The sequence below is a fragment of the Physeter macrocephalus genome, chromosome 6, assembly GCF_002837175.3.
Source record: "Physeter macrocephalus isolate SW-GA chromosome 6, ASM283717v5, whole genome shotgun sequence".
Taxonomy (NCBI): domain Eukaryota; kingdom Metazoa; phylum Chordata; class Mammalia; order Artiodactyla; family Physeteridae; genus Physeter; species Physeter macrocephalus.
Genome location: NC_041219.1, coordinates 69,369,175 through 69,388,235, shown reverse-complemented (window position 1 = coordinate 69,388,235; position 19,061 = coordinate 69,369,175). Strand labels below are relative to the sequence as shown.

General features: G+C 37.2%; 1 protein-coding gene across 10 annotated transcripts in view; it reads left to right on the top strand.

Moving 5' to 3' along the window:
• ABCC9 (ATP binding cassette subfamily C member 9) overlaps positions 1–19,061 on the top strand; it is a 149,187-nt gene that overhangs the window by 65,549 nt on the left and 64,577 nt on the right. For 9 of the 10 annotated variants that reach the window (XM_024129302.3, XM_028491076.2, XM_028491081.2 and 6 more), the window contains exons 20-23: positions 9,364–9,402; positions 10,857–10,958; positions 13,165–13,249; positions 14,550–14,630. In XM_024129302.3, the coding sequence (XP_023985070.1) occupies positions 9,364–9,402; positions 10,857–10,958; positions 13,165–13,249; positions 14,550–14,630 (307 nt within the window). The remainder of the gene's footprint in view (positions 1–9,363; positions 9,403–10,856; positions 10,959–13,164; positions 13,250–14,549; positions 14,631–19,061) is intronic. The other variant, XM_055085503.1, reaches the window with a different exon arrangement.

Genomic DNA, 19,061 nt, shown 5'->3' with positions numbered 1-19,061 from the left:
TGTATGTTGCTTTTAAGTAAGACTGGGATTGTAAAGATAGATTTTGAAAGTTATATGGGTAACACTCAAAGAAATACAACTTAAAAATTCATCCCATAATCAAAGAAGTTATGGAAAACTTGCATTATTTATAAAGCATATGTGCACACAGAGCTTTAGTGGTCCAATGTTCAGAGAAGAAATATCGAACAATCTTTTCAAACTCTTCATAAGGGGCTGAGAAATCAGCCTTTTCTCTTCACATCCAACTTAAACTAGACACTAGAAGTGTCTAGTTAGGGACATGACTGGGTCAGACTAGCGTGTTGTGCAACCCCAAAGACATGGTGCTTCTTCTGTATATTTGAATGGTTGTTTTGGGTTCTTCAGAGCACATTGTAGTAATAAAGTGACTCAGAACCATAATATTATATAATTGTGTAATAAAGAATGAATCATATTTCTTTAGTTTGATCTACCTGGTAGGCCCCCCCCTCCCCCATTAGCAGTTTATGGAGAAATTGTTTACAGTTTATCTAAAATATTGGATTGTAGACCAGTGGTTCCCAACCAGGTGTGATTTTGTCCCTAGTGGACATTGGGCAATATCTGGAGACATTTTTGGTTGTCGTTCTAGAGGAATTGGGCTGCTACTGATCTAGTTAGTGGAGGCCAGAAATGCTACTAGACATCCTACAACGCACAGGACCGCCTCCCCACATCAAAGAATTATCTGGCTCCAAATGTCAGTTGTGCTGAGGAAACCTTGCCCTAGACCTACACATGTCCTTTAATATCATTTAGTTCTTATCATTGTAAGTTCCATTGTGGCTTAATCTGCTGTTTACATACACACAGGCATCTCTTAAGAATGAGTAAACACTATTTACAGGAATTTTTAGAATAGACTCTATTTTAAACTCCAATTAAGAGACGGAGATGCTTGGATGTGAAATTTGAGCTGGAAACAGCAGAACTATAAACCCTGTTTTTGGTATCCTTGGTAAAAGAAGGAGGCTGAGAAATGTTGAGGGTACAGTTTATTCCTGTTGGAGTAGTAGACATGAAACTGTTTAGTGCTTACCCAGTAGAGAGCTCAGTAATAACTGCTCCCTGCAGTTTGCTTCATGACAGGTCCCTGTTGATCCCTAAGGTCAGATGCTAGGTGATGTGTACGCTGCCACCATCACCTGCCATCTTGAATGGATGCAGGTTTTGAGAAGCAGGTTTTACTGTATTAACTTATATTGTATGACATGTATGGCGATAATGAAGTTATTTGGGTTTTGTTTTTACCTTGTTTCACTGGCATTAAAACAGAGAGAAAGAATGAGTGTGACAGAAAAAGCATGAGATTTTATTTTCATATCTCTAGAATGTTCTTATAATCTAATCTTCTCTAGTATTACTTAAGATTAGCTCCACTTGGGCCAAATTGACTCCCAATATTATCACTAATAATCATTATCATTTTGTTAGTGGATAAATAAATGATACGGAAATTAGGAAAGTATTTTACACAGTCTACTTATTTATTGAGTTTCTAAGCAAGATACATATATATATATATATGGGTACATATATATATTATATCTTAAGCAAATTTATACCATTTATATCCTATCTCATTTCATAAAAGTTGTGAATTATTTTATATAACATACTATAATAAAGCTTGAAAAATAAAGATATCAAGAAGGAAAATAAGGTTTAAATAATAATCTGAGCAATTAATAGGTAGAAATGCATGCGTTGGAGTCTTGCATGTTTATAACACATGGGTCCCAAATTCCACTCTGAGCTTCATGAAAGCTAGTCAAAGAGGGAAACAAGAGATAAAAAACACACATATACTTAATAAAATTTAAGGGTTTTTTTTTAAAGAAATAAGAAAGAAATATCTCCCATGGATCCTAATTTTTAAAAAGCTAAGAAGAGGTTATATCTTAAAGTCAGAGCCAATAGAATGAAGATGTGAGAAAGGATTTAAGAAAATTCTAAGTGTTTATAGGATCACTATAATTTAAAAATCATCTCTTTATGAATACTTGCCCTTAATAGACAATAATCCCATCTCTTCATGGCAGAAAAGACTGAAATTTTCTTCAAAAAATATTTGGGTTTGTCTGACACACACACAAATTAAAAACTAACCCCCTAAGAGATTAGATAAGCTAACACAAGTTTTATTTTTCTTTATTTATGAGAACTACTTAATTTTTTTCCATGGTATCCTTAATATCTGTTAAAACATATTTTCAAATCAGGAATGTTCAGAGAATACTGAACCTTTTAAAAGAGTTATTTGCAATGACTTTTCATCCTGGAAAAAAAAATTATGCCTAGTCCAATAAGGAAAGGCATATAAACGTTATTAGAATAGAGCTAATTTAGAAATTATCAATATTGATAGGTTGATGGTGCATAAATGCGAAGAAGTACTTTACCGCAGCAGACTGAATTGTTTGCCGAATTTTTAAAGCTCAAAACAAAATAAAGCAAAACAATAAACTAAATGTTATGGTAAAGCACCAAGTGCCTTGCTGTCATTCTTTCATCATTGCACGTATCTCTGGTTGCGTGAATTTTATTTTTAAATGTGTCCTCATAGATGGCAGGACCAAAGTCCTATAAAGTACCCTGTCCTGTTGCAGCAAGAAGTATTTACTTTGGGAGGGAGAGAAGACACTGATGCTCATCCAGGATAGACCTACATGGGTAGAACTTGGTACACAAAAGACATTTATACATAGATGCCTCCTTGCCAATTGCTACGTTTGACCTAGTCTGACATGCAGTAGCCCCGGAAGAGAAAGGAGAGAGAGATGAGGGAGGGACTGAAAAATTCTCCAAACTTGTCAGAATGCCAGGGTTCTTGCCCCTGCATCTGGGTGTGCTCTGTATTTGTTGAAAAGTAAATGTTCTGCCTGACTAAAGTTGTCCTTTCCTAGTTGTCATGATAAATAATAATTCCTACTGACATCTTAGGAACTAGGACTAAATAAAACTCCTTACCTGATGGATGGTTCCAATGAGGGAGTCCAGAATGTGTAATAATTGTGGTAATCATGTGAGACATAGCCATCATTTATCTTTGGTTTCCCTTTCTTTTTCTTCCACCTTGCCCATGCCATCAGCCATCCTGTCAGACCGCATCTGTCATGATGTTCTATTTGCTAATGTCTTGGTGCTCATTTGCTAATTGGCTTTATAACAGTGGCTGAGTTACTCTAGGACCGACGAATTGAGGAGTTACTCCTTTTCATGTGATGTTGCCTGGCATGAAGGGGTGATAACATGAGTCAACTTTCCTGGATCAGACATGATATAGCATATTTGCACCCACATCTAGCTCCCCTTCTTCCAAACATTGTTCCTGATTTAAGCTTGCAAAAGTCACTCTTTCCCATTCCATAAGGTACCAACCATGAACTTGGAAGTTGCTAGAATACCAAGTTTAACTTTTACTCTTGAAGGAAAATACACACAAAATCCTGCATGTGGAAGTGAAATTGGATGCCATTTTCCAGAAGGGGATTTTCCATTTGACCTCCTCGCTTTCTCGCTTGCCTTCATCACTGTTCACTGCCACATCGAATGGTGGACGATGAGTCTATAGACATGGAACCGGTGATTTTCATGTAATCAGATAAGAAATGATGTTGGAATTCAGAGCTAACTCTATTTATCTATTTATTTAGGAAGAGAAGAAAATAACCTTCCTCAATTGAATTTGATTAAACATATCGTTAAGTGAAAAGTTTGGAGAGGTGGTCTCTAGAAGTTAAGGGCTACATTACTCATGGAAAATGAAAGAGAATAATTTTTTAATTTGTTCATGGGAAATGACTACCTACAAATGGATCTATATCTACCTTTTCTTTCTTCCTCTGAAACTAGTATATGTGATTTAACTTTCACTCTTAAAGGAAAATATATCTAAATCCTGCAAGGGGAGGACTTCAGAAGTGAAGATCCTCCATATGCTGTTTTGCCTTTTGCATGACATTACTACATGAATTAACCCTTCTTTCTGATAGAAGTCTTTAATTTCTTGCCCTCCTCATTCCATGATCCTCCATTTTATTTTATTTTATTTTTAAAGATTTTTTTGATGTGGACCATTTTTAAAGTCTTTATTGAATTTGTTACAGTATTGCTTCTATTTTATGTTTTGGTGTTTTGGCCACAAGGCATGTGGGATCTTAGCTCCCCGACCAGGGATCGAACCCTTACCCACTGCATTGGAAGGTGAAGTCTTAACTACTGGACCACCAGGGAATTCCCATGATCCTCCATTTTAAAAAAGGGTCTTTCCTATCTCATAAACAACGGGAGCATTTCTCCTTTTAAAAGAAGAATCTACCCACACTTAACCTCCTTGTTCTCATCATGACTGTCTAAATGCTCAATTGTCATAATTTGTTCTCAATCGTGCTTAACTTCTCCATAGCTTTCGAAACTGTTCACCATGGATGACTCCTTGAAACCAATTCCTTTCTTGGTTTCCATGATACTTTTACTTATTCATTTGTTTAAAATGTGTATTGGACACCTGTAACATGCATATCATTGTATTCATTGTTGGGGGTAAATAACTGAACAAGGGAAACCAGCCCCCTATTCTCATGAAGCGTAGTGTTCAGCAGGAAAGGCCATGAGGAAGTAAGAAAGTAGTTTCATAATTATTTGGTTAAATTTTTTAAATATCAGGAAGAAAAAGTACAGGGTTTTATAAGAACAAATCATAGGTAACCTGAGTTGAGTTTGTGGGATCAACAAGGTTTTTTTAGTGGGGAGGCATACATGAATGATCCTTGAACTTACATTTTAAGAATAAGCCAAAATTAATGAGTTAAACAGTAAGTAGCTGCAATACAAGTGGAGATGGAAGGTGAGGAAGAATATACAGTCTACTGTAGGATCCCCTTCCTTTATTTATATCTTTGACTTCAGTTTTCTCTCTAAGTACTAATGACACACCAGTGTACGTTTCTGGCCAAGAACCTTCTTCTGAAAACCTAATAGCTCCTCCAAAAAGTCTTATACAAGCTGCAAATTGAACACATCCAAACTGAGCTCATGTTTCCAAAACCTGCTTCTCCGCCTGTATCCTGGAAGGGTTGTGTTCTCACCCCCTGAAATCAATTGGTAGGAGCCCAAGTCAGAGCTCAAGGATTCAACCTAGATTCTTCTTTCTCTTTCGCCTGCAAAATCCAACCAATCACTTTTCTTATGTCTGTTCTTCCATTTTTGTATCTATTTTACTTTTCCTGGTTCAGGTACTTAATCGCATTTGTGAACTCACTGTGAACTACTCACTCCCTCACCTTTCTTTACACTGTTGTGAGATTTACCTTTTGACATGAAAATCTAATTACTTTCTTCTTGCTTATAATTCTTTTCTTGACTGGCCAAAGCGTAGAAGAAATATTCTAGACACCTTTGCATAAAAGGGCCTTTCCTGATGTGGTCCCTATCTACCTTCTTAAATTCATATCCTGCCATTCCACCCACCTTTTCCATTGTGTTCTAGTAACATTGGACTGCAGGTAGTTTTCAAATACACATACCTCCTCTGTAATGCCCTCTCCCAGGTTGGTGGCCTCACTCTTTTTTCTGGTGTCAACTCTGATGTTGTATCTTTGACAAAATCTTCTCTAATTTTCCCAGGTGGACTGAAATGTACCTTCTCTTCTGGTCCCTCTGCACTTTGTTCAAATAAGTAATGTGGGCTGGTCTCCTTCCTAGACTGAGACACCCTCAAGCCAAGCATGTTGTCTTTTGCTTTTCTTCTACTTCACATCTAACCCAGACCTGGGCTCTTTCCATTTCTCTTTGTAGACACACAGGACTCTCCTCTCCCTCCCTCTGTCTCTATCTCTGTCTCTCTCTCTCTCTCTTTCCATCTCCATCTCCATCCCTATTATCTTTCTAATCTCAGCCCACATCCCCTTTCAACTACCACTCTCTCACCTTCTTTTTGTAGATAAAAAGGCCTTTCCTGGGACTTCCCTGGTGGTCCAGTGGGTAAGACTCCATGCTCCCAATGCAGGGGGCCCAGGTTCGATCCCTGGTTGGGGAACTAGATCCCGCACGCATACCACAACTAAGACCTGGTGCAGCCAAAATAAATAAATATTTTAAATAAATTAATAAAGGTCTTTCCTCTTTCCCTCCAGTTCTTTTTATTCTCCTCTCGCCTCAGTCTACTGCAGTCTCATGTCTACCTCTGCCACTCCACTGAAACTATTCTTATCCAGTCCATCAGTGCCATCCTAGTTATTAAATTCACTGTGCACTTTTTAAAAAAATTTATTTTTTTATTGGAGTATAATTGCTTTACAATGTTGTGTTAGTTTCTGCTGTACAACAAAGTGAATCAGCTATATGTACACCTATATCCCCTCCCTCTTGGACCTCCCTCCCCTCCCCCATCCCACCCATCTAGGTCGTCACAGAGCACCGAGCTGAGCTCCCTGTGCTATACAGCAGGTTTCCACTAGCTAGCTATTTTATGCACAGTAGTGTATGTGTCATTCCTAATCTCCCAATTCGCCTCACCCTCCCCTTCCCCCTTTGACCTCCTGTCCACTTGACATTGTTGCCTATACCTTTCTTCTTCAAAAGGTTTCCTTGCTTAGTTTCCAGTGAAACTCACAGTCAAGTTTTCCTCTTGGAACTTTTGCCTGCTCCTCTCAATCCCTTCTGCAGATGTCTCTTCCTTGGCCATTTGTTAAATGGTGATGTTTTTCAAGGTTCCATCTTTGTCCCCTTCTTTTCTGCCTCTATATATACTTGCTGGGCAATCACATAGCTTCCCGTGATTTTAGTTTCCTCTATTTGCTCCTGCCTTTGTTCACTTCGTTGTGATAAGCTAGCATTGTTGAAGTCATTTATTGGCTTTTCACTAGTAAAGGAAGGAATCCAGAGTCCTTGGGATCTAAGGCATATATTATGAGGGAAAATCATCCCAAAGGCTTCATTTGTTTACCAGATCTCTCTCCTGAGCTTCAGATTCTGCTTTCTGGCCATGGTCATTCTGACATCCCTTAGGTATCTCAAACTGAATGTGTCTGATTCTGAATTTTATATCTTCTCCCACCATATGCATTTCCTCATCTGTGTCCCCTGTCTGTCACTCCTTCCTCCCTTCCATCTCTTCCCATCTTGTCAATCACACAATCCTAGGTATCTTTGAACGTGTCCACTTCTCTTCATTCACTCACCATCACCCAAAGTCAGGGCACTGCCTTCTCATCTCCAGTATCTGACAGCCTTCAAGGCTCTCTGTATTACCTCCCATCTTGCTCCCTCCAATTTATTTGTTACTTTCTGCAACTGGAGTGATATTTCTAAACTGAACCTGTTATCTCTTTCTTGTTTAAATCCTTTTAGTGTTTTCTGTGGCTCTGTGGAAAAGTTCAAACTCTGTAAAACGGTTTATGAGCTCCTTCACTATGGCTGTTCACCACTTGTTTTTAAAATTCATACTTTTCTTCTCTCACCATTGACACCCGCATATGAGGAATGGTAAATTTATATCAGCTCCTTCTATGACCAGGATACTTTAAGGTCATCCAATATGTATTTTATTTGGTCTGAAATATTCTTCACCTTTTCTCCATCTAGCCCACTCTTATCCCTCTGGCATCAACTCCTCTATTTACCCTGGTTTGCCAAAGGTGGATTGGGTGTCCTTCATCTGTGCTCTAATATCACCTTTTGCTTCACCTATCAGGGTGTTTATTCCCTTGTCACACTCCCACCAAACAGAAAGCAACATGAGGGCTTCCCTGGTGGCGCAGTGGTTGAGAGTCCGCCTGCCGATGCAGGGGACACGGGTTTGTGCCCCGGTCCGGGAGGATCCCACAGGCCGTGGAGCGGCTGGGCCCGTGAGCCATGGCCGCTGAGCCTGCGCGTCCGGAGCCTGTGCTCCGCAACGGGAGAGGCCACAACAGTGAGAGGCCCGCGTACTGTAAAAAAAAAAAAAAAAAAAAAAAAAAGCAACATGAAAGAAGGAGTGACTTTTCTTTGTTTACTGTATCTCTAGTATTTTGGCACTAGGGGGTGATCAATAAATATTTTTCAATTCATATTAAATACATATAGTTGGAGTTAATCAATAGTAATTGAACAAAACTGGTGACTTCCAAATTCATATCTCCAGTTCGGGCTGACATTTTCAAGTGTCTGATGGGCATTTCCACCTGGATGGCCGATAGGAAAATTAATTCATTAATTTCTGCCATACACCTGCTCTTCCTCATCCGTTTTCTCTCTTCCTCAGATTAAATAAAACCATTGAGTTCATGTATTGGTTTTGTGACCACTAAAAAGAATAAAATAAAATTCAAATTTTTTGGCATCTAAAGCATATTGTGTGGAAAATATCACTTGGGAAATTGTGCATTTCATTATTTTTATGAGCAACTTAAATCAGAGAATAATCATTATTGAGAGGGAAGTTTTAGTCTGAGATTGTTTATCCATACCTCTATTAACCACCCCGTGATGTCATCAGAAATGTGTAGTTGTGAAAATCTTATCATTAGAAACACTAAGCCAAACATCATCAAGTAATGTACTTAGGTATATTTTCTCCACAAAAGCATATGATGCTTTCCAAAGTGAAATAGGATCTATTCTTGGAGTTCTTGTAGACTTTAATTATGTGTGTGGTTTTTGAATTCAGAATGATGGAGCTCAACTAAAATATTAAAATTTAGAATAATAAAAAAATAGGTCCTCGGGTGTTTTTTCCCCAATGAAATAGATATAACTAAATTTAATTAGCCAAACACCTTGTTTTACATAAATAATATCAATCAGCAATTAATTATACCCAAATGTTGCAGTGTGACCGTGCATTGTGCATGTCCGTCTTTCTTACCAGTTCCTTAAGAGCCAGGCTCTGTCTAAACCCTTCAAGTTTAGAGAGCAAAAAGTATTTCTTGTTATGCCTTAGGGTAACTAATTAGGAATTTAGATAGATTAAATTCAAATATTAAAGGTAGGGAGTGCTTGGAAACATCAAATTCTTGTATAAACTAGGAAACTGTTCTGCAAAGTTTACCTAAATCTACACAGGTAGTTGGAGCAGAGTTGGGGCTAGAACATGTCCATTGTATGAATCCAAACTATATATGAAGGAGAACAGTGCTGTCCTTCTTTTGGAAGCTTACTAAGTAATTATTTCCTCACTGATGAAGATGTAAAAGAAGACGGTCAGTTATCTGGTTTGTCTTTGGGACTAATATCAAAAACTATTTGGGAAATGTAGCTATTTTATATGTTCAATGTTTATCTTTTACCTGATATGTACACTCACTCATTCTATATTTATATATCATAATTAATGAACATTGTTTGCCACACTTGCAGTGTAAATGAATCTGAACCTTCTTTTGAAGCAACCAGAAGGTATTATTTCCATTTTAATCTGTGTTTAATAAGAGTAACTTCCTTCCTCAGACTTTACCTGATACTCCATCTCTTACTCCTAGTCATTTTATTCATTCTGATAATGTACAAAGTCATTTATTAAAACGCGCTAGCAATATTTCCAGTAGCAGTAGTTCCCAACATTTGGAGGCTGCTAAAAGAATTAATTTGCCAAACAAAATGGCCTATTGTGTCAACTGTTATCTTCTCCATGAGTCACATGGGTCTCAACTTTGGCTGAAACTCAAATGTTCTTAGCGAATTGGATTTGGGATTTCATAAAATAAAATTGCGTAAGAATTAATATGTATATTGTTTATGAGTTAAACTGTGATGGGGTCTGCTTCTAAGCTGGAGCTGGAGAGCCAAGTGCTTCATCCATTAAAAACAAAAAACAAAAACCAAAAAAAACCCTTAAAGGACCCGGGGTGGGGAGGGGGAAACAAACATGCCAGAGGTTGGGAACCACTGTTTTACCACACAGATGGTTTTCTAAGAGACTGCTAGCATACTATATATTATCATGCCTTATAAACTCCTAAGACATAATGTTTCAGGATGATCACTGAGCATTTCTAACTACTTTTTTTCTTAACTTTATTCTCTTTTAAACTTAATTCCTTAATTAGTACTTACAGACCATAAATTACTGTGGAAGCGTGAATTTTAAGCTGACCCCTTCCCTTCCCCAATCTCATCATCTTCTGTATCTTCAGCTCACATGCATTTTCCTAATTATTGCAAATTAAAATCTGATGTATAGACATCTGGTAGAATTTGCAAGCCAAAAAAATGAGGGACAGGGAGGAGGCTATCATTTTTTAAAAATAAACTATTTCAATATGTATTGAAATATGTGGTTTTTAAATGTGTAGTTTCATTATTGAAATGGACTCCTCAAGATCACTCTTTGTTTTGAAATATTTATATTATCTATTAATATTATCTATTACTTTAAAATATGTTCATGCAATTAAGCCACAAACGCATACTATAATTACAGTATTAATTCACATCTTTTTAAAGATATTCATATAAAATTCAGAGTTATGTAAAATGCTTTTAACATAAAGTAAAATATCTGTGGCCATTAGAGAGTTAATTGCTATTTATCTTTAAATTATTTTTTCAATTATAGTCATTTTAAAAAATAACATTTTAATTAATAGTTCATACCGTAAAATACTTCTTTGGCATACTAAAATAAAATTTGCACCTTGTGTGTTGTTTTAATTAAGTTCTCATCCCTTTAATTTAGTGGAATATTTAACCATTAATTAACAAGGTTGATGGTTGTTAAAGTGTTCTCTTTTAGAAGTTCCCCATTTCTGTCTTTGAGATATTTTATCAACTTTCATTTTTCTTTGTTATACTAAAATACAGATTCAGCACAGCACCCTTGCTGTGTTTTGTTTTTCTTTTCCATTTTCCAGTAGGAACAGGTATTCTGTGGCTTATGCAGCTCAAAAGCCTTGGCTATTAAATGCTACAGTGGAAGAAAATATTACCTTTGGAAGTCCTTTCAACAAACAGAGGTAATTTTGAATGTATAAAATTTAGAACTCAAATGAGCAACTATTTCTAATCCCTATCTTTGGTTCACAGTTTCTGGAGTCTTTTTGTTTTAAATTTTTATGGGATTATAGTTGATTTACAATGTTGTGTTAGTTTCAGGTGTACAGCAAAGTTTACCAGTTATACATATACATATATCCACTCTTTTTTAGATTATTTTCCCACATAGGCCATTACAGAGTATTGAGTAGAGTTCCCTGTGCTATAGAGCAGGTTCTTTATTAGTTATCTATTTTACATATAGTAGAGTGTATATGTCAATCCCAGTCTCCCAATTTATCCCCCCACCTTTTTCCCCTGGTTCTGGAGTCTTTGTATCGGGACTTCCTTTCTTCTCTGTTTTCCCTATGTCCATCCCCATCACCTGGTCTATTAAGTCAACTCTTGTAAGAGAAGCCTCGTTGGAAGTTTCAGCCCATCCTATACAATTATTGAGAAGAATTTGTACACCAAAAATAAACAGCCGAAACCAAAGTGTGTGTGTATGTGTGGGGAGGGGGTGGGCATGGTGCTGAGGTTGTTGGTAAACAGAAAAAAAGTCTCAGTAAGGAGCAGAAGAATAAGGGTTAACCTTCTTAACCAGACCCCTCAGATCCTGTACCCTTTTCTTCTGTTAAGGGCAGAAGAAAAGGGTACGGGATCTGAGGGGTCTGGCTACTCGGAGCAGCCAGAATACATCCTCTCTCAATCATCTTTTAAACACCCGCTGGAGTGTACAAAGGCAAGACCCTTTCCTTAAGCCACCTGCATGAGGGGTAGGGAGTGTCCTAAGACCCTGAGCTGGGTTCTGAAAGTTAAGGAAAATTAGGTCTGTGGAGAGGCATGAGGAAGGGGGAAGGGAGAGGAAAGTGTGGGAGGAAAAACTCAAATTACATGGGATTGTTTGGGGCCTGGGAACAAACCAGGCAGAAAGGGATCTGTGTGTATTGATGGCAGCCAACTAGATTGTAAAGGAAGGCTGAGATGAGACAGTCAAGTGCCTTAAAAGCCAGCCGGATATAAATCTGTCATTCTCGGGAGGCACAGCAAGTGTTAGAAAGGGGACTAACAAAGTGAATGTGATCTGGCAGTGTCAGTAGAGATTTCTGTGGGATGAATCTGTATTAGGAGCAAAAAGACATTTAGAAGTTTGTTGGGATAATGATCCAGGCATGCTGTGTTTGTTGCCTGCACTTGGCAGTGACTGTAGAAATGGAAGAAGAAGAGATGGTTGACAGAAAAGAATTCTAGAATAAGAATGGACAAAATAAGAGCAGGGGGAAGAAAAGGGAAGAATCAAGAATGACTTGAATATTTTAAGACCAGGTGATTGAGAAAATGAAACCATTGAGATTTCCCCTAACACTCCCAGTCCCCATGCTTCCCTGTATTTCCAGTCCATCCAATTTCCAGATCCAGCCTTAGGTCAACTTGAGTACATCAGTCCTCATCATCTTCCATTTTCTCCTCCCTTCAGCATCATGATTGTGGACACAGATTCCCCACCTGTAACCCATGCTTTAGCCCCAGTGAGCCTCCTCTTATCCCTCACATGCACCGTGAACTTGTTCACCTTCCTGCAGTTCCTTAAGCCTCCCTTCCCTCATTTTCATTCCTGGCAAATTACAGCTCATCTTTCTGGGTACACCTTACAGCTCGCCCCCTCTCAAAGACGTCACTAATTTCTCAGAGCAGTCGGTCATTTCTTCCTGTGTATTCTAGGAGCACTTTATACCTACCCATCTATAATATTCAGTACCTAACAAGGTACATTTTTATTATATGTTTCTATGTCAATATTCTGCTCCATTTAATAGTTTTTTAAAAAAAATTTTAACCACTTTTTTCACTGAAGTATAATTTACAATGTGTTAGTTTCAGGTGTACAGCAAAGTGATTTAGTTGTACTTATTTATATCTATTTTTCAGATTATTTTCCATTATAGGTTATTACAAGACATTGAATGTAGATCCCTCTGCTATACAGTAGATCCTTGTTAATAGTTTTATAAAAGTGGGAACAAATATCTATTTATCTTTGTGTCTACAAGCCTAGCGTAGGGGCTAGTATATACTAAATTGTTCAATAAGCGTTTTATTTCAGCTTCTAAGACATTGGACCTGGGACTTAGTTTATGGGCAGTATATTAATAGTGATCTAAAAACTCAAAATACTTTCTCCCAAAGGTACAAAGCTGTCACAGATGCCTGTTCTCTTCAGCCGGATATTGACTTACTACCATTCGGAGACCAAACTGAAATTGGAGAGAGGGTGAGCTATGTGTAGTTTAATTAAACAATGAACACAAATCTAGAAAAGTCTTCTGGTTGTCTTTAACGTTTCATGGAGCATGAGAAAATCTGAGAGCTCTGGAATTATGTGTTTTCCTAGTGACAAGTTCTGGAAACGGGATCACAGGAGTTCTTGATGCCACGTCTCTTAGGTATTTGTTGACTAACCAGCATACACTTCACATTTTGCTAGCTGCTTGAGAGTTCTCAAGGGAAGGGAAGCAGTCCCTGACTTTGATCAAATGTATTTTTACTTACTTGGAGTTTACTTTACATTGGTTTGGAAACTGAGATTGCTTCCGACAACTTCTTCCACTCTTGTCAACATCCATTTATTCCTGTTAAGGGGTTCTTTTTTCTTTGTGTAAACAGGTTTTACATTGGCATCATACTGTTCTATGACTAGCTGAAAAATATTTATACCTGTATGTAATCATTTATAACCATGTTGGCTAAAATTTTTGACTCTTATAGGTGGCAAGTACTGGGCAAAAGGCTCTATGTGCATTATTTACTTTTACAGCAAATCTGTTATATGGGTGTTTTGTTATCAGTGTATTGCAGCCAAGAAGACCAAGGCTGAGAAAGGTTAAGGAACTTGCCCAGTCAGAGTCATTGGTGCAGGTGGGATTGGTCCAACTCTGTAGAGTGCGTTATTCATGGCTGTTCTTTATTGCAACCTAGTAGAGTGCTTAAGACGTGACCTGGACTTCTCTGAGTCTTCATTTCCACGTGGGGAATACTGCCTACACGTTGAAATTGCTCTGACGAGTAATAGAAATGAGGAATGGAAAGCCATTCACACCAGCCTGGCGCATACTAAATGCTCAATAAATACTAGTTTTTCAAATTGTTTTAATCAGTACTTGATTATAAAAGCATATTGCTGTGTAGTTCTGTTGAACAAAACTTGTAATACCGAATTTAAGAGGCATGTGTTCAGTGTACTACAGACACAATTCATGAAACTAGAAACAATTTGGGGATGACTTGCATCTTCAGCACTCACCTTGGTTTATGGTTATTAATGCTTTGGTACAGCAGAGTTCTCAGAGTGAAAAGAGGATTAATGTTATCAGTCAGAAATTACCTTAATATAATTCAAGTATTGACCACTAAACAGCTTGCATTTTATCTTACTAATGTTATCACAATTTAATTAATAAATTACCATTAATTTAAGATTCTTTTAGAGAAGTGTGTATTTTAAAGGGAATTTTTTAATCAACAGATCATCTACTAATATAAAAGGTGGATGTTTATGGATATTTCTTCTCTAGGGCATCAACCTGAGTGGGGGTCAGAGGCAAAGAATCTGTGTGGCCCGAGCTCTCTATCAAAATACCAACATTGTCTTCTTGGTAAGACTATGGCCTTTTTGTTTCTTTCTATTTCATTTTTCCCTCTGGACAAATGAGTCTTTAAAGAGACAAGTAACTCAAGGAAAGACGGTTTAACTTGTGAAATTACAGAGAATTAAGGGGAGACAAATCCTCAGAGTACAAATCAAATCAACATCAAGATGAGAGTTGGGGGATCCAGAGGGACTGAGGTTCCCAAATGGTTACTTATATGAGTTTTTAAATCATGAGGATCACTAATGAAAGAGTGTGGATGGTGCTGGATGAACTGGACAGGATCATAGGTCTTCTCATTTATATTTGCTAGCAAAAAAAGAGGGGCTGGAAAATATACTCTTGGTGGACATAGGGGTTAGTAAGTATGCAACTCAGGCTGTGGATAAGATATATCTGTGAAGCTTCCTGAAATTATCCTTAGAAATCTTGATACTAGCCTAGACCTACTGAATCATAATCTCTAAAGGCAGAGTTTAGAATCTGTGTCTTAAAAAAGCTCCATAGATGATTGTCTTGTATTTATACCCTGGGTTGATAACTTGCTTCCACCTATGGATCCACGAATAAAATTCGATGATTATGTTGATTATGAATTTGCTGTAGTTTGGTTTCTCCAGAAGGATGTAGCCAAAATAACTTAGCTTACAAATAGACAGTGTATATTAGAGACCAGCAGCCTATGTAAATACATCCTTCCCCTGCTTTCACCTTCTGTGCAGTTATTAACCATTTATAAATCTGGTTCTCCAACCTCCTTTAGAGTTTTCACTCCATCTAAAATCAAACATCTTCAAATTTAGTGGAGTTTTCCACTAAGTTTGGATCCATTACTGGGGATGGGAGTAGAATTTGGACGTAGTGGTGGAAGTGAACTTCAGGTTAATGTCCCTAAGAATACCTGTCCCCCAAATGTTCCAGAAAACACCATCTTAAAAGCTATACCAGTATCTAGCAGTAACCTACGTAATTATAAATCCTTTTCATAATGGGTGGACCCGCAACTAGAAATGACTTCTTGAACTTTGGGATCAAGTAATGATTGAACCACCTGAGGACCAAGTGACTTGGAAATCTGAAAGAGACAGAGGTTTTCTGAATGTAGTATTCTACTCCATTTCATTCCACTGCCTTCAATTTAATGACCCTTACTTCAGTTGTAGAGTCATGGGATTCAAAGAAGTCATAGTGCTAACACTGTGGATTCCCAGCCATTCATTATAAAATTGCTTTTCGTATCATCTCTAACAGCTTCTTGATGACTCTCTCCGAAGACAGATTGCTTATCTTTGAGGCAGCCTTTCCTTGTTGGTCCGTGTATGGGTTGCTATAATAAATTGCCATAATTGGTGGCTGACACAATACAAATTTATTATCCTATAGTTCTGTAGGTTAGATATCCGACATGGGTCTCACACAGCTGAGATCAGAGTGTCTGCACGGCTGTGTTCCCTTCTGGAGGCTACCAGATGGAAAAGGCTTCCTAGCCTTTTCCAGCTTCTAGAGGCTGCCCACATTCCTTGGCTCACAGCTGCCTTCCTTCGTCTTCAAAGCCAGTATCTCTGACCATTTTTACTACTCACTTCTCCCTCTCTTCACATCTGGGGAAGTTCTCTGTTTTCAAGGATTCATGTAATTAGTTTAGACCCATCAGGATAATCTTCCCATCTCAAGGTCTTTAATTTAAATCATATAGACATACCTTGGAGATATTGCAGGTTTGGTTCCAGATCATCATAATAAAGCGAGCATCGCAGTAAAGTGTGAGTCACGTGATTTTTTTGGTTTCCCAGTGCATACAAAAGTTATGTTTACTGTAATCTCTTAAGTGTGCAATAGCATTATGTCTAAAAAAACAATGTACATACCTTAATTAAAAAATACATCATTGATAAAACATGCTACCCATCATCTGAGCCTTCAGTAAGTGATAACCTTCTTGCAATAGTAACATCAAAGATCCTTGATCATAGATCACTGTAATATAATAATAATGAAAAAGTTTGAACGTATTGTGAGAATTACCAAAATGTGACACAAAGACACGAGGTGAGCAGATGCTCTTGGAGAAATAGCACCGATAGACTTGCTAGACACAGGGTTGCCACAACTCTTCAATTTGTAAAAATACGCAACTCTGTGAAGCACAATAAAGTGAAGTGCAGTCAGACGAGGTATGCGTGTATCTGCAAAGTCCCATTTGCTATTAAGGTAACATAGTCACAAGTTCTGGGAATTAGAACATGGACATTTGGGGGGACCATTATTATGCCTGCTGCGGATAGCTTTCATTATTGGAAAGTTATTATGTCATTGAAATCTGTTTCTGTGTATTTTCCATTAGTTGATTCCCATTCTGCTTCTGCAGCACCAAATATATTTCTTTTACATAGCCATAGTTCAATATTTTAATATTATTGTCATAACTTGCCGTAATTTACTTTTTTCTAGGCTAAGCAAGCTTAATATTTTTAATTCTTTGACAATAATATAATTTTTATAACTTTTTTTTACCTTTTCTTAATTCTGGATGTAACAGTGTTTGTCAGGGTCCCTTTGAAAAAGCGTGTTCTAGATGCACTCTGATCAACTCAGATAATCTTAAAACTAATAGATCTTATGATCTAAATATTATAGTTTCTTTATTGTAGCCTAAAATTGAATAACGTTTTAGCAGCAACAGAATACTGTTGATGTGTTTTAACAATTTTCCCCAAATAAAAATATCTTACACTTCCATTGTTTAAAAATTCACAAAGCACTTTGAATCGCAGTATTATCTCATTTGATTCTTATGACTGTGCTGCTAGAGTAGATGGTATCCTCATGTGAAGTGAGGAAACTTATACAGAGAAAGGTCAAGTGCCTTACTCAAGGACTAATGACTAGTGAGTGATACAGTCTGGGCTAGAACTCCATGTCTTTTGTGTACTGTTTTTCTGATCAGCTAAGATTCTCTGGTATTTTTTAAAAAGTATTACTCTCAAGTTACTACCTGTGTTGTCTTTTTCTTTCCTTTCCCTCCCTCCCTCCCTCCCTCCCTCTCTCCTTCCTTCCATCCTTCTTCCTTTCCATCCATCAATGTTTAGTGAATGTCATCAGTGCCATCTTATGTGCTGGGTAAAGGAAACAAAGTTTTCTCCTTTGTTATTCCTCTCTTTAAGGATCTTACTTGTACAAATAATTAGTTAAGGTTTTACATTTTGCTCTGATCTCTAGTTAACCTTTATCAAATTAGACTTTACACTGTATCAAAGCCATGTGAAACATCTTGATTATATATCAAACATATTAGTTATTTTTAAAGCTTTGTAGCATCTATAAATGTGCTGTATCAGTGAATATATTTTTAAGAGGTTATTTCCAAAAATGTGTCCATAAAGAGTATACTACTAAAACATATTCATTGAATACAGGAAAGACTATATTAGTGAGAACTGTATATATGTATATAAAAATAAATAATATATTACTGAAAAAGAAGAATTGACCATTCTTTGATTTGACCATTTGTCAAATTGTCTTGCACTCTTTAAAGAAAGTATCTCCCCAGAATGTTAATACACAAACTGAATCATGAGAAATGATTAGCAATCCATCAAATCTAGATTATTATTAAGTTATATAAAAGGTTACATTTTAGTGCAACACCAAGATGCCACATAATGAAGCCATGATGCCACATAATGAAGCCATATACATGATAGCAATCATTATTAAGGGCTTTTTATGACCTAGTCATGATTCTAAATACTTTATGTACATGAACTCACTTCATCCTCACAATAACCCTATTAGGTTTGACATTGTTATTATTAATGTTACCTTTATTTATGCAATGATAGTGTTGAGGCTTTGGGGGATAATTTATCCAAGGTCACACAGATAGTATAGTGAAGCAAGGATATAAACCCAGGTGATCTAATTCCATAGCCTGTGTCCTTAACCACTGCACTCGTCCTGTTAAGAGATTCCTGGAAGTCACTAAATTCTCACTGTGGTGTTTTAAAGGGTTTAGCACAGTGTTAATCACCACAGCTTTATTTATAAGAAAATAATAATAAAATAACGCTTTTAAAATATTTTACAGAGACTTTTACAACAGTATTTGATCTTTGCAGCCAACCTGTGTGCTCTCTGACAGGTCTCTTTATTATCCCCATTTTACAGATGAGTGACTGAGTTTGAAAAATTGCCCAGTGTCAGAGATCTACTCTGTTAACTACTTTCAAATATGCAATACAGTATTATTAACTATAGTCGTAGTGCTGTACATTCTATCCCGAGGACATGTTTACCTTACAACTGGAAGTTTGTACCTTTTGACCACTTTCACCCATTTTCCCCAACCCCACACCCCCACTTCTGGCAAACACCAATTTGTTTTCTGAATTTATAAGTGCACATTTTTTGGGGAGGGACATTCCACGGATAAGT